Source organism: Aphelocoma coerulescens, chromosome 1 (assembly GCF_041296385.1).
Source record: "Aphelocoma coerulescens isolate FSJ_1873_10779 chromosome 1, UR_Acoe_1.0, whole genome shotgun sequence".
NCBI lineage: Eukaryota > Metazoa > Chordata > Aves > Passeriformes > Corvidae > Aphelocoma > Aphelocoma coerulescens.
Window position 1 is genome coordinate 42,292,804 of NC_091013.1, and position 13,158 is coordinate 42,305,961.

At 39.9% G+C, this 13,158-nt stretch overlaps 1 protein-coding gene and 1 long non-coding RNA gene across 2 annotated transcripts in view; one reads left to right on the top strand and one right to left on the bottom strand.

The window, feature by feature from the left end:
* Positions 1–1,969: 1,969 nt before the first annotated feature.
* GPC6 (glypican 6) overlaps positions 1,970–13,158 on the bottom strand; it is a 754,465-nt gene continuing 743,276 nt past the window's right edge. Inside the window, exons 8-10 of the mRNA XM_069008450.1 lie at positions 11,786–11,922; positions 2,673–2,848; positions 1,970–2,238 (exon numbers count right to left, since the gene is read on the bottom strand). Coding sequence (XP_068864551.1) covers positions 2,036–2,238; positions 2,673–2,848; positions 11,786–11,922 — 516 coding nt within the window. The 3' untranslated portion in view covers positions 1,970–2,035. The remainder of the gene's footprint in view (positions 2,239–2,672; positions 2,849–11,785; positions 11,923–13,158) is intronic.
* LOC138107169 (uncharacterized) lies at positions 5,768–6,829 on the top strand. The gene is made up of 2 exons (XR_011149279.1): positions 5,768–5,841; positions 6,489–6,829. It is a non-coding gene; the product is annotated as an uncharacterized lncRNA (long non-coding RNA).

The following is a 13,158-nucleotide window of genomic DNA, read 5'->3' on the forward strand; positions in this document are numbered from 1 at the left end:
ATGGAATACAAGTGGCTCAAAACTTACGCTTTCTGTTATTAGACATACGATATAAATAGATTGTAAATACTTTTTGGTAAAAGTGCTTAAGTATACTTTATTCTAACGTGCTGTGTGTTTTCTATTTTAATTTCATGCCTAAATCAATAGCTAATTATAATTTGACAAGAAAAAGCAATTGCAATGGATACGATCTACCTGCTCTGCTGTTAAATTGTACTGTGGTTGGTTGGCTTTACAGTGATACCACAATTTGTGTATATGATTTCCAGAGTCAACATAAGAATCAGGAAATAAATTTCTGGCAAATCATTTCAACACCACACAGAATTGCCCCAAAAATCCTTTGTCTGTGGTTGATAGAAGAAGGAAGATTTTGATGTCTAATTGTTGACACACATTTGTCCAGGATTTACACAGCTTCCATCCTGGGTTTATGACCAGATGCAAATTAGGGAAACTCTATCCCAGACCATAACCATTTAGATAATGATTATTAAAGCAATGTATTCTTGAAGAATCTGAGAATACAATTACCATCGCAATTAACATCCACGTCCTTCTCTAGGCCTATCATACAAAATCACATGCCCCTCCCCCCCAACCACCACCAAATACACACATATGAGAGAGGTTTTCTCCACCAACCTGCAAACTTGTTAAGAAATGGACAACTGGATATGTAAAAAATTCTCTTCTTTGATTTTCATGCTCACCAGTCATTAAAGGGTTACTTTTCAGAGCAGCAAAAAAAAGAAGAGTTGGTTGACCAAACATTTTTTTTCTTATAAAGAAGTGTCAACCCTGAGCTTGTAATTAAGAAGTTAAAATCTGTGATTTATATATATTTATATATATAAAAATAGATGATCATACTAAGACTAAAAAAGTGAAAGAAATCTCCATGTCAGTACTATATATTTGTTTGATCTGAAATTTTGTAGAAGAAATCCTTGTGACACTGAAATTAACTGAAAAGAAAGATGTAGTTAGGTGTGAAACACACTATTGATCTGGTTGCTGTTAGTCTATTAGAGAATTGCTGTCTTGGTAGGGTAATGAACATAGTAGCAGAAAGTTCTAATCGATGTCAGAACAGTAACAAAAGGAAAAAGATTACATCACAAGAGATTATTTTCTATCTGAACCTGTGAGGGGTCAAGAACATTGTTTAACATTACCATCATGGCTGGTGAGCTCACGGTGGTGAGCTAAGTGGAAAATGGTGACAATTGTATAACATGGATAAATCCTAAAAGAAACTAGGTGAAACGGTGCTACTACTCATATTTTTACTGGGCATTAAGATTTAAGTCCTAAGCAACTGTAACATGACATTCTGAAGCTAGTGGAGCTACTACCATACTAAAAGATAAACTTATTTTTCAGCTTCTCTACCTTCATACCAATCTGATGTGGTTGGCAGATGGAGTGCAAGACATTCACTGCTGAGACATACTTTTTTAGTGTTGGAGAAAAAAAATCCAGCCTTCCTCCCTATAACAGTGATCATTCTGATGACCTGAATCATCCTACAGAAGTTCCTAAAGGAAACCTGGCTGTCAGTGAAAAATGGTTGCATTTTTTGTGTTCCTTTCTTGTCTTTTGTTGTGTTTTGTTGATAGTCTGTTGAAATGCAGCAGCCTTGAGTCAGGCTTGATTCAGAAAGAAAACTTTCTTGGTTTCTTCCCCCCTCTTTTTTCCTCACTGGGAAAAAACACATACTGTAAGATCCTTTTTCCCTTTTGCAGCATAAAAGGAAATGAAGCTCAGAAAGTCTCCTGTAATAAAGGATTGAGAAAGAATTCTCTCAAGAGTGGATATCATCTTCAGAGATATCTGAAAAAAGCAGGAAGCAGTTCAGTCTGGCACCTGGTACTCTTTGGGAAAACTAAAATGGGAAGCAGGTTGCAGTACTGCTGTCTTGTAGAAAACTGCAAGTGTTTGTGGCATGGTCCATTGTCCAAGAGTATAAGAAAAGAAGAAATTGGCTGTTTCTGTAGCTAAAACACAGTTTGTCCGCCTGGATCCAGGATTATCTCCACTGTCTCTGCAGTAGGAGACTGAGGAAGACGACGAGCAACGTCTGCAGTGACCAGCCAGGCTGTGTGGCTGAAGCCTCCACCTCCCTCCTGTCCGAGTCGACAGGCGGTGCTTCGGTGGTGACGAAATCAAACTCGGTGGGACAGATGTCGTCTGTGCAGCCGCTTCCGCTGCCCGAGCCGCTGGTTTCGTCACCTGGCACAAAGGAGCGAGGGAAACAATGTGAGTGCTATACGCTACAGCTTTCATCCATTTTCTCCCTTCCACTTGGCACCCCAGTGGGGATGAACACATTGGGAATGAGGAAGTGGTGGTCATGCTAAATTTCATTCAGTAAAGCTTCCAAATGAAAGCCACTGTAACTTAATTAGATGATTAAATGCTCTTCTGAAAAAGGATCAGACTGCTGGCATTATGGAAAGCCCTCAGTGCCTTGATGCATTAAACATGAAGAAAAGGAAGAGAACCAAAAGGAACAATTACATAACTGGAATTTTATGGAACAGAAAAAGACTTTTTATGTTGTCAGCAGTGCAGAGCACAAAGACCACAGAAAGTCATTGCAACAGAGCCAATTCATAAATGTTTCCAAAATTAGAGTTATGTAATGACAGTTAATGGTTTCTTACTTGTATCCTGGAAGTTGACATCATTCCCATTATATGCATTCTTCAGTTTGTTAGTCATGACACGTAAGGCCATGATTTGCTGTCGAATGAAGGTGTCTGGCCTTGTGATGTCCACATCTACTTCTGGATTGTTGATCTGGTTGGTCAAGCCATCGTTCATAATCTCAGGCAAGTATCTATACAGCAGAATGAAAGATTAGTTTGAGATGCAGTAATTTCAGAAATAAAACACTGTACAGTAAATGATGTGCTAAAAAATTCAATGTGCAGTTCTTAAACAGATCCATTAAAACTGTTTAAAAATATAGTTTTTAATTTTACTGACTCCAAAGGATCTGTTTAGTAGCTGAGCTGCATGGAGAGCAGAAAGGATTTAAGTTTCTCATCCTCCTAACTTTCCATATACGCCCCAGCAAGAGCAATGACTGTGTGAACTATGGAAAAGGTTTGCAAGCCAGCAGTAAGTCACTGCATATTCATATCCTCTGCTGACATGAATGGTTGCACACTAAATTAAGCATCTAACCGTGCATTCTGCTGTTTTCATTTCTTTCTGCTTAAAAGATATGAAGTCCTTTGTTGTATATAGTATATTTGTTCTGAGACAGTTTAGAAGCCTATCTTGAAGCGTTATGGCTTTCTTAGTTTAAAAGAGCACTTAATTTTCTTCTCCAATTCTTCCTTGCATCTCTTTTTCAGACCACCATGAACAACATCTCCAGCCTATATGACATCCAGGCCCATAAAAATCATTATAATTTTACCAAACTCCTGTATTCTCTTTGATTTGGTCCTTATTCCTTTAAAACAGGCTATGCTTGCACATCTTGTGTACTTTGTGCATAACATTTAAGGTATGGCATTTCCCATCCCTCCACAAATCCGAATCTTTTATTCAGGCTCTTACCTTATAGTTTCTTGATTACTGCAGCATTCCTTTCTCTGACCTTGAGTAATGCAGTCTTAGGCTGCTCACAGGCAGCAAGTGTGCTTTTGCACATCTTTCCCCCACAAAAAAGCAGCCCATGCCTCCAATCATGCTACAGTAAAAATCTCCATTACCTTTTGTTAAAGATGCACACTTTGTTCCCTGCTGCTCTTTGTCCTCAGGAAGCTCACCTTATAGGCATTTGCAAAGCTATATTTTTCTGTGCTTCAAATCTCTGTTAAAAATTATCTGTGCATTTTACAGCTGCCAGGCTGAAAATGGGTCGACATTATTTCTCTGTGCTGGCATGGTATCCTGAGAAAATAGTGTATCACAGCTTCCCTGTTCTCTCTTGTCTGTCTTTACCTACTATCTTTGTCTCATATTTAGGCTGCAAGGGATATAGGGCAGATCTACCTTTGTTTACCTTCTTTATAAGGATATGATCTATTTTGTAATTAGTTTGCATACCAGGCTGTCCTACTGATGTTTGTGGGACTCCTCATGTGCATATGTGCTCAGACAATAAGTAATGACAGCCCAGTCTAGCCTACTAATGATAAACTTTCATGATGCCTGGTACCAAATATAGTTTGAGAGTACTTCACGTCACTCTCACTTGTGTGTGCCCAATTCTCTATCACTACTGAAGTCTGGCATTGATGACAGCATTGTTCATAGTGGTCTGGAAAAAGAAATAGATCTGAAAAATAAATGTGAAAGTAAGGGAGAAGAAAGGGCTTTCTCTGTTGAAGCCATGGTGAAAGGAAAATAAGCTCTGCATTCCTTCTGGAGGTTCACAAGAGAACAGATGCTTTGCTGTGCCAGGGAAGGGCTTAGTCTCAGCGTAATGGGTCCTCGCTTTGCAAGATGAGATTCATTTGCCAGCAGTGGCTTTTGAAGGCTTACATGAGAATAATCCTGGGGGTGTGTGAACATCTAAGAACCAACCATGGTTGCCAAAATACCCAGCCTCAAGCTGCATGGCCTGTTGTTTTGCTAGTACCATGATGAGAAATAACATTGCTGTGGGGATCCCATCCAGAATCCTGTGGTCAGATTTACTACGGTGAGAACACAGAGCTACCTCCCCCAGTATAGCAGACCACAGTGTTATGAATCACTAGAGACAGAACAGGAAATAATTCTGCAGAGCTGCCTAGAGGCAGTAGGATGGAGACCTTGGCAGGCAGAGATGCTCTGGACTGCAAAGGAACAGCATCTCCATCTGTCACACGTCTCTACAAATGAAAGGGCTGCTGTAGATAAATTACTCAGCCTAGTAGTAAATCAGCCATTTCAAGGTACAGTTGATTAAAAAAAGAAAGAGTGTAAGATTTGAACTACTGGCTCAGAGAAGATGACTGTCTTGCCCAGTATCCTGTCCATGACAATGGCCATAGTTGTTAGCAGCTAGAAGTGACCTGAAAGTGCTAAACATTCATGTGGATTGCTTTCCTTGTTCATGAAGGGTTAGCTGCTCTTTATTGCAAGCTGTCCATGAGAAGCTAAGGATAGCTCTGAATGGTAGCTCACAGGCTTTCTTTGACTGATTTCTGTTTGATTTAATTTTGTCTTATCATCAGTAATAAAAGAAGAATGTACTGACTTAAAGCAATTAGAGAGTGCTCTGGCATGTGCATTTCATGAAGGCTGTGACTAGTGTGTATCTTCTGTCCTTCTCAGGATCACCTAACTTTAAATGGGGCAGCCCATTCAGTTACAGAAAGTGATTTTGTCAAACTATCACACACCCTGCTCTATTTGCCCAGGATCTGGTGATCCCCAAAGCATTCCTGGCAAGTGTACCTCACTTAGGTATGTAAGGGACACATACTTTATGTAGGTCACAAGAAATCCATGGCCTTACTACAGCCTAACAGTTAGTCAGATACTTAAATTCTCTTGGCATTTAGGACATAAGAGCAAAAGAATTAGAAAGGCTGAAAATTCATCTTTAGGTTTACACACATACCAAATCTTGTATGCTCAAATACAAGCATCTGCATATAATCAGAGTCCCACTCTCACCAGATCTAGTCACCACCAGATCCAGTCGCAGCTAGTCAGCAGTTTATTCATCAGTGGAGCAGGGACAGCTGTTAGAGTCCCATGTGCCTTTGGCCAAATGACTGGTTCATTATATTTCACCTGCTGGGATTTACTTGCATAAACATAGACAGCTGGTGCCATTTGAATGCTCTTACTTATTCCTCCTCTTCTTGTCCCTAGCTCTGACAGGTGAGCTCTGAAAGCTCTTTCTGGATCATATGTGCAGGCTTGAGGGGGAGGTCCTGGACATTTGGGGCATCTACAGTTATAGTGTGTGTCTTTCTTTAGGCAGCTGAATTGAGTCTTGAATGCCACTTTAGCCACTAGGATGTAGGCCATTTGGTGTCATACTGCCACTCCAGTAGGGTTTGAATATCCGTAGGTCCAGGGTCTAATTTGCCAGTTCCAGGAAGGTGTCCTCACTACTTAGACCATCTTACATAGCAGTAGGTAAAGTGTTCAGGCAGTGGAAAACTGCCCCTTTGAGTAGACTGACAGGATATTGGGGCTCTTTTCAGGCACCATAACATTAGTGCTTTTCAAAATGCTCAGGCAGTTTTAGCCCAGGCTCTGGTCCAGAGGGGAGGCAGTGTCCTGGGTCATAGTCATCCCAGAAGGCCCAGAGAGTCTCTAACGATACTGCAACTGCATGGACCACACACTCCTTATTGTCTCACTCCGTATTTAAGTACCTGAATTTACATGTCTGAGCATGTAGCTGGATTCTACCCTTATTACTGAACCAGTTCACCTGCTTCTTTGGGGGCGTGGGGGGGAGCAGTCAGAAAAGTCTATATTGAATGAAATATCTTTGAATAGTTTTCCTTTCTTTACAGCACTGATGCAGATATGGGAACACGCAGCCCAAGGTGTTTCGTGAATGACAGCCTCGGAGAGGCAGCCCGACACATGTTCTGACAAAAGCATTTTGATGTGTGTGGGGTAGGGTTAAGTCACACTGAATAGGAAGCCATGTCTTGGGACTGTGATTTGACAGAAGATTTGTTGCTGGCTGGGCAAAGTTGTTGAACACAGCTGCTTTTGCTGCAGTTCCGAAAGTGGAGACACCCTTGTGAATTTTAAGCTTTGCTGCTGCTTCTTCTCTCGTTAATGATCTCTTTGTCGGCCTGGCCATTACAAGAAGTGTATGCCCATTATAAATGAAAAGAAGTGCCAACCTGAATCAGTGTCTGTTCTTTGCATCCTCCTAGCAAAAAAGAAAAAAAAAAAAAAAAAGAAAAAAAGAAGCAAGCTTTCTTAGCCCTGAGTTCAGAGAAGCTGAACAATACTGTTTGTTTTCTGCTGTTTGCTCCTTGCTCAGCTATGTCAGGATTTTAGTGTAATTTACGTTGTTTTCTAAAATATTAATGCTTTCTGTTCCTCTTAGCCTTTCCACAGTTCTTGCTTGCCTCAGCAGACACAGCAAAGATGTCTTTTGGCACATCATAGCTAAGTACCACAAAGCCTATTTAAAACCACTTCTCTTCCCTCCCCCCCTCCCCCCCACCTTTTTTTTTAATAACTCATTAATGTGCCAGGGTGTCTGCTTCCTTTCCAAGTCTAAAAATGATTGATGAATCTTTCAGGTCATTTATATAAAGCCTGTAGAGTTGACACCCCCCTACACCAAAAAAAAAAAAGAAAAAAAAGGAATCTTCTGATTTTTAAATGAATCTATCTTAAAGGACAACATTCTTCATATTTTGCTGCCACAGCAGCTACTTACAGTACAACTGGGGCATGCCACCTAGTCAGTACTGGAGTTATTCCAGGTGCACAAAATTGTAGGCAGCAAAGTACAAAATACAGCACAGGGTTACTCAGGCTGGGCTGGGTTTAGACAGTCACATCTGGTCCAGAAAGATAAGTGCAATGGAAAATTGGCTTGTTTGGCTAACTAGTTCACCTCATCTGATTCTGTTTGCTCAGGAGGTAATCCCCATAGGATATTTTCAGTTTGGTTTTTCTTCCTGCATCTTGGAGAAAAGCTTCAGGAGACACAAGGAGAGGGAGAAAATGGCTCATCTGCCAATTTGTTGGAAGGTGTAAAAATAAACTAGAGCCATCAATTAAGAATAGGCAGTTTTCACAGTTACTGAGAAGTGGTTTATTCATGCTCTCACTAGTGGTGCTAAATGGTTATCTGTGCCTACCTCCAGCTAGAGGACATTCAACTCATTGTCACTGCAAGCTTTGCTGGACAGCAGTTAGCAACTTTCTCAGGGCAAGCACTGATCTGATGAGTCTTTCTTCCCACCTGAATTTCACCAGGAATTAAAAGCTCTGCCACAGAAGTAGACACGCCCATATGTATGGCAGGAGAAGAAGAGAATGTCAGGACAGCTGAGAATCTATTCTGTGTTTGTTTTGGTGACATACCTTGTAGTTTTGAGCTAGATATTGAAAATTATAATCTTCATTTTTCCTTTTCTTCCTTACCTTTCTCTATGTTTTTCTGTTTATTTTATTTCTCTGTCTATATATAATTCCTTTTCTTCTTCTCTTTGTAGGAGTGATAGGTTCATTGTGGAATGCAGGTCTCATCATTCCATAGATTACAGCTGTTCAGAGCTGAGACATTAGTAAGTCTATAGCACTCGTGAGCATGAGAACCAGGATGATAGTGCATGAGCACAAACTCTCAGATGCTTTGGTTGAACTGAGCTGGCTGAGTTGGTTGGAGCAATTCAAGGTTTGTCTCCTGAACATCAGAGGGCTCCAGATTTGGTTGCTCTTCTCACTTCAGCAGAAGTCATATATTCAAGGACTAATACCTTGGACTTGGTTTAAGTCCTAAAGCCTGATTTCCATCATGCTTGGGAAAATTTCTTCATTTCTGGAGAATACCTATTAGTGAAGATGTTATCAACTGTTGTTAAGAATTTAACTGCACGTAGGGAGGGAGGTAAATTTTCAAAGTTTGATCTTAATGTTGTTTTTTAGATCCTAAAGAGGTTTTGGAAATCTGTCTCTGTACATCTGGCAGAAGACGTTAATTCTTAAAACATAAAATTATGTTCATGTTCTTTTGTGAATACAAATATGATGGAGAAATCCTGCTGGGCATCTCTCTAAAAGGCACTTTGTCTTTAGTAGCTATTATCATTATTTTTAATATGGATTTTTCAAAAAAAGAGATTCATCCATCTAATAAATATTTTCCCATTTCCACAGCACTTGGTTTCTACGTGATGTGAGCTGATTAAAACCGTTCTTCGTACAGGATCAGCAACGAGCCAAGTGCACCCTTCCAGAACGCCAAATGGATGACTCTGTTACCCCATGATTACTTGTGAATTGGTGACCTTCAGTTGGCGACCTGGTGTCACTGTAAATTAATCATGGCAGCAAAGTGATATTTAGGGAGTGTAATAACCACAAATGACCTTGGTGTAATGCCTCTCTCAGGAGAAAGCCAAGCTTTTATTCTCTGTAATCTCATGTTTGTAACTTTTCCCCCAGTAAAAGCAGCATCAAAAGGTGATGTGCAAAGTGAAATATAAGGCATAATGTCTATCTGGAAGTTCAAAGATTCTAGTTCTTTATTCCAAAACAGGATTTGATAAAAACCCCAGAAATAATTTCGTTTCCCAGTGGTAGCCAGCACCATGTTGTCTTTTTACTTACAGTATTAATGTCTATGAAAACAGGAGGTGGCTAAATATCCTTTTTTTTCTATCACAGGCTTTTGTCATATTCTTTGGAATTCAAAATGCAGCTCCTCATATAGCACAGGGGTGCTTATGACAGCTGACACAGTGAACACAGATATATATATATATATGTGTGTGTGTATATATATACACACACACACATATGAATACTGGCCAGATTTTGCTATGCTTGTTCTTGTGAGCCACTATTTGATATCAGATACTAATCAATCTGATCAAGAAAACCTTTATTTTTTTTATGCTGCAGTAAATGTCTTTGTCCACCAGCCAAGAGGTTATTTTGCATTTAAAGCTAGTTATTTTCAATATTTTTTAAAATACTATTTCATGTACAAGCCACGGCATTCTGTAGTGTTTCTCTGACTTATTGCTATTGCCTCCACTTGATGCATTTATTGAATTCTGTTACTAAGACTATGACTATACATTTCCTTTGTGAATGGATATTAAACAGAAACTGGGCAGAGAAGCAGTGGCTGGACCTGCTGAAATCATATCTTCAGGTGATATTTTGAAGCTGTCACTCTACATCCAGTGAACTGTCTGTGTTCAGTTATCAAGGACATTATTAACAGAGGACAGGTCTTCTCTCTCCAGAACACTAGTCTTAGAAGTCATCATGGAAATAACCAGGCTTCTCATAAGATAAATACTGCAAAAGAAGGGTGAAAAACTGTATGCATAAAATGTACCTCCCTAACTCGCAACAAACGTGGAAGCTGTGCCAAACCCTTCAGTGCAGGAGCAGAAGAGAGCTGCCAAGTATTTGCCAGATGTGGTACACACACTAGAGTTGGCCATGGAAACCAGGAGGAATAGATGGATATTAAGGGATTTGACTGCTTTTTTGTAGAACGAGTAGCATATATCTCTTACTGATGCATGCATCCTGGTGTGGCTCATGGCATTTAACTGGGATGTCTGGAAATTCTGCTTAACTACTGGCAGTGCAGTGGCCTGGGCTCATGTCTTTCAAAGCTCAATAACAAGAAAGGATAAAATAGAGAAAGAGAAGCTGCACATTTTTATTTCTCTCTTCACACTGTTCCTTTGTGATGAATCCTGTAATAGCCAGATGCTCCTCCTAGTATTTCTCTGAATCCTCAGGGGCTTTCTCTGGATCTGGGACTTAGCAACTAAGCAGTGGCTCATGCTTTCGGACAGATTTGTTCACATGCATCCAAAAGTGGATTCAAGGGGCTAGTAGCATACCAAACAGCCCCCTCCTCTTGTCTGCAAAATGAATTCTTTTGAAGGTTATGTAATAAGGCTAGGAAAAAATGGTGTGCATTCAGTGTGAAACATCCCCCTGTAAACTGTGCTCCTTAATAAAATGATCAGATGATGAGATGGTGGGGTGGATGCAATCTATTTATGTATCCATCCATCCATCCATCCATGTAAAATTACACTGAGCAGGTTTCTAAGTTTTTTTCCTATGTTGTCTAATTTTCACTGTTTTTATATTTTATGTGTTCGTCTCATTTTTTTCTATTGTTTGTTTGTTTGACTGGTTGATTGTTTTTTCTTATTGGCTCATTTTTATATTCTGCCTTCATGTGTATTGCCAGGTAAAAAGAAAAGAAAGATTCCAGTCTCTGAGTGCCAGAAAGTGTCACTTCTCTCGAGATTCAGCTGTCACCAGACACTCAAACCTCTCCATCCTCATGTCTATCCAAAAGCACAGGATACCGCTGTGCACCTGAAACCACACTGCCTCTGGCATGGTCCCTGAGCCAGTTCCTCCCTCTCTCAGCAGGGATAATCAGATCCTCTCCTCTGTCAGCTGATGAATCCACACTGGGACCTTTGGAGACACCTGCTCATCTGCTGGCTCCTGCTCTGCCGCAGCAGGGCCAAGTAAACTTCAAAATTAAAACTCACAGAAAACTCATCACAAATAAGGGCAGATGACCACAGTTATCTCTGAAGAAGTAACATAAGGTCAAATCTTCTACACAAGATAAGGAGGAGTGCTACATTTATTCTCTGGTGGTTATTTTTCATTTCCGCCCCGCCCCCCCTGCCCCAGTAAATAGCCCTAAGCTTTGCCAGCCAATAGCAAGTAGAGTTGAAATTCCAATTTCTGTTTCATCCCTGTATGATATCCCGAGAGTGCAATTGCTTCACAAGCTGTCATTCCCAACACAGGGATGCTAAATGGACCTAAAGAGCTCTTTGAAATCTCAGTATAAATTATCCTTCTGGAGCCAAACCAATGCACATTTTCTGCCTTCACATGCCGACACGCTGTGCACATTTACCCTGACTCACACTCTGGCTTTAATGGCACTTTGACAATAAGTAATCTTGGCTACAAGCTGCATGTGGACAATGACTTGTTCTCCCCATTTCTGTTTCACCCTCATAAACAGTTTTGTGAAATACCCTCAGCTTCATGATCGCTTCAGGCCAGATGGGGATTTGGAGCGGGTGGGGTGGAGAGGGGTCCACCTCACCTCGCCTTGGTGTGGCCATTCCAGCAGTCCTCCTCGACTGACGGACCGGCTGTCACTCGCTCATCCTTGCAGATTGTGTAGGGCAATGTTGACCAGAACTTTTTAGAGATCTTTAGCTTTTCCTTAATGTCTGTTACCTGATTAAGAGACAATGAGAGGAAAAACAGATTAAAAACATAAGCCACACTAATTATAATGTTAAACAATACATTGTTTAAATTTGTAATGGTGATGATGGTGAAGGTTAAAAAAGCTAAATGTGCTAAAACTTAATTTCCTGTGTTTAAAAACAAGACACTCAGCATTTGAGTTCAGAACATACAAACAATCAAAGTCACCTTTTTCCACAGGCAAGACATTAATAAAAGCATGTTGCATCTTGCTCTTCCTGGTCTCCATTTGTCTAAGGTTTTCTAAATATACACCTTTTTAAGAATTAATATGCCTCACAGTCTGCTGAATATGAATTCAGTTAAACAGTGTACATCAGATAAACCCACCAGCTTGGTCATGTCTTAGAAAAATATTATATAGACAGCTACATGTGCAGGTTCTAAAAAAATGGTTCAGTGCTAAGCTGATGTTGAACTGATTTAAGATACACCGGCTGAATACCTTACAGTACATTTGGATCTCAGTTACAGTGAGAAGTCATGCAGAGACTATATTCATCTTTGCTATTATGTGTAGATAAATATATGTAGCTGAATACAGAATCCGCATGCAAGAAATGGTGGGACAGTATCGAAACAGTTTCTTTACCTTATAAATTCCTTGAACAATAATTTAATTTGGCATGATTCAGGCAGCAAGCAGGAATAAACTGAATTTCCAGCATCGACTTAATAAATAAATGCTCTGACTAAAATTTTATCAGTTCTTGTTTTGTGTATGGTATACTAGAGTGGGAAAATCTACAAGAATAGATAGAAGAAACAACAAAGGACAGACTACAAAGGATGAATGCTGCCACTGTTGTTCTTATGGAAACAGATGCATTTCACATTAAGTTGTAATAGGATTTAGGGGAGCTTGTTGAATAGCTTTTAAAGGAAATCGCTAAGCTTTGTTCTTTAAAAAACCAAGAAATAAAAGCTCTCCATTCTTCCATTCAGTTTTGAGATTGTCTTTTAGGTTGTTGAGGTACAATATTGTACTCGGCTATTTATCTCTTTTATCTTTTTTTCTCAGGACATGATAGCTGTCCTTGCAAATGGCCCATGCTGCTTTGCCGTGCTTAAACCCTGTGGAATGTCACTTTATAAGCCAGGAGATAGAAATAGCTGAGGATGTTATTTCAGAAGCACTGTTTGAATTTTCATCCACAAGAAATAAGTAGGACAGTATTTTTCTGTATGAGTTGTTGACAGTGT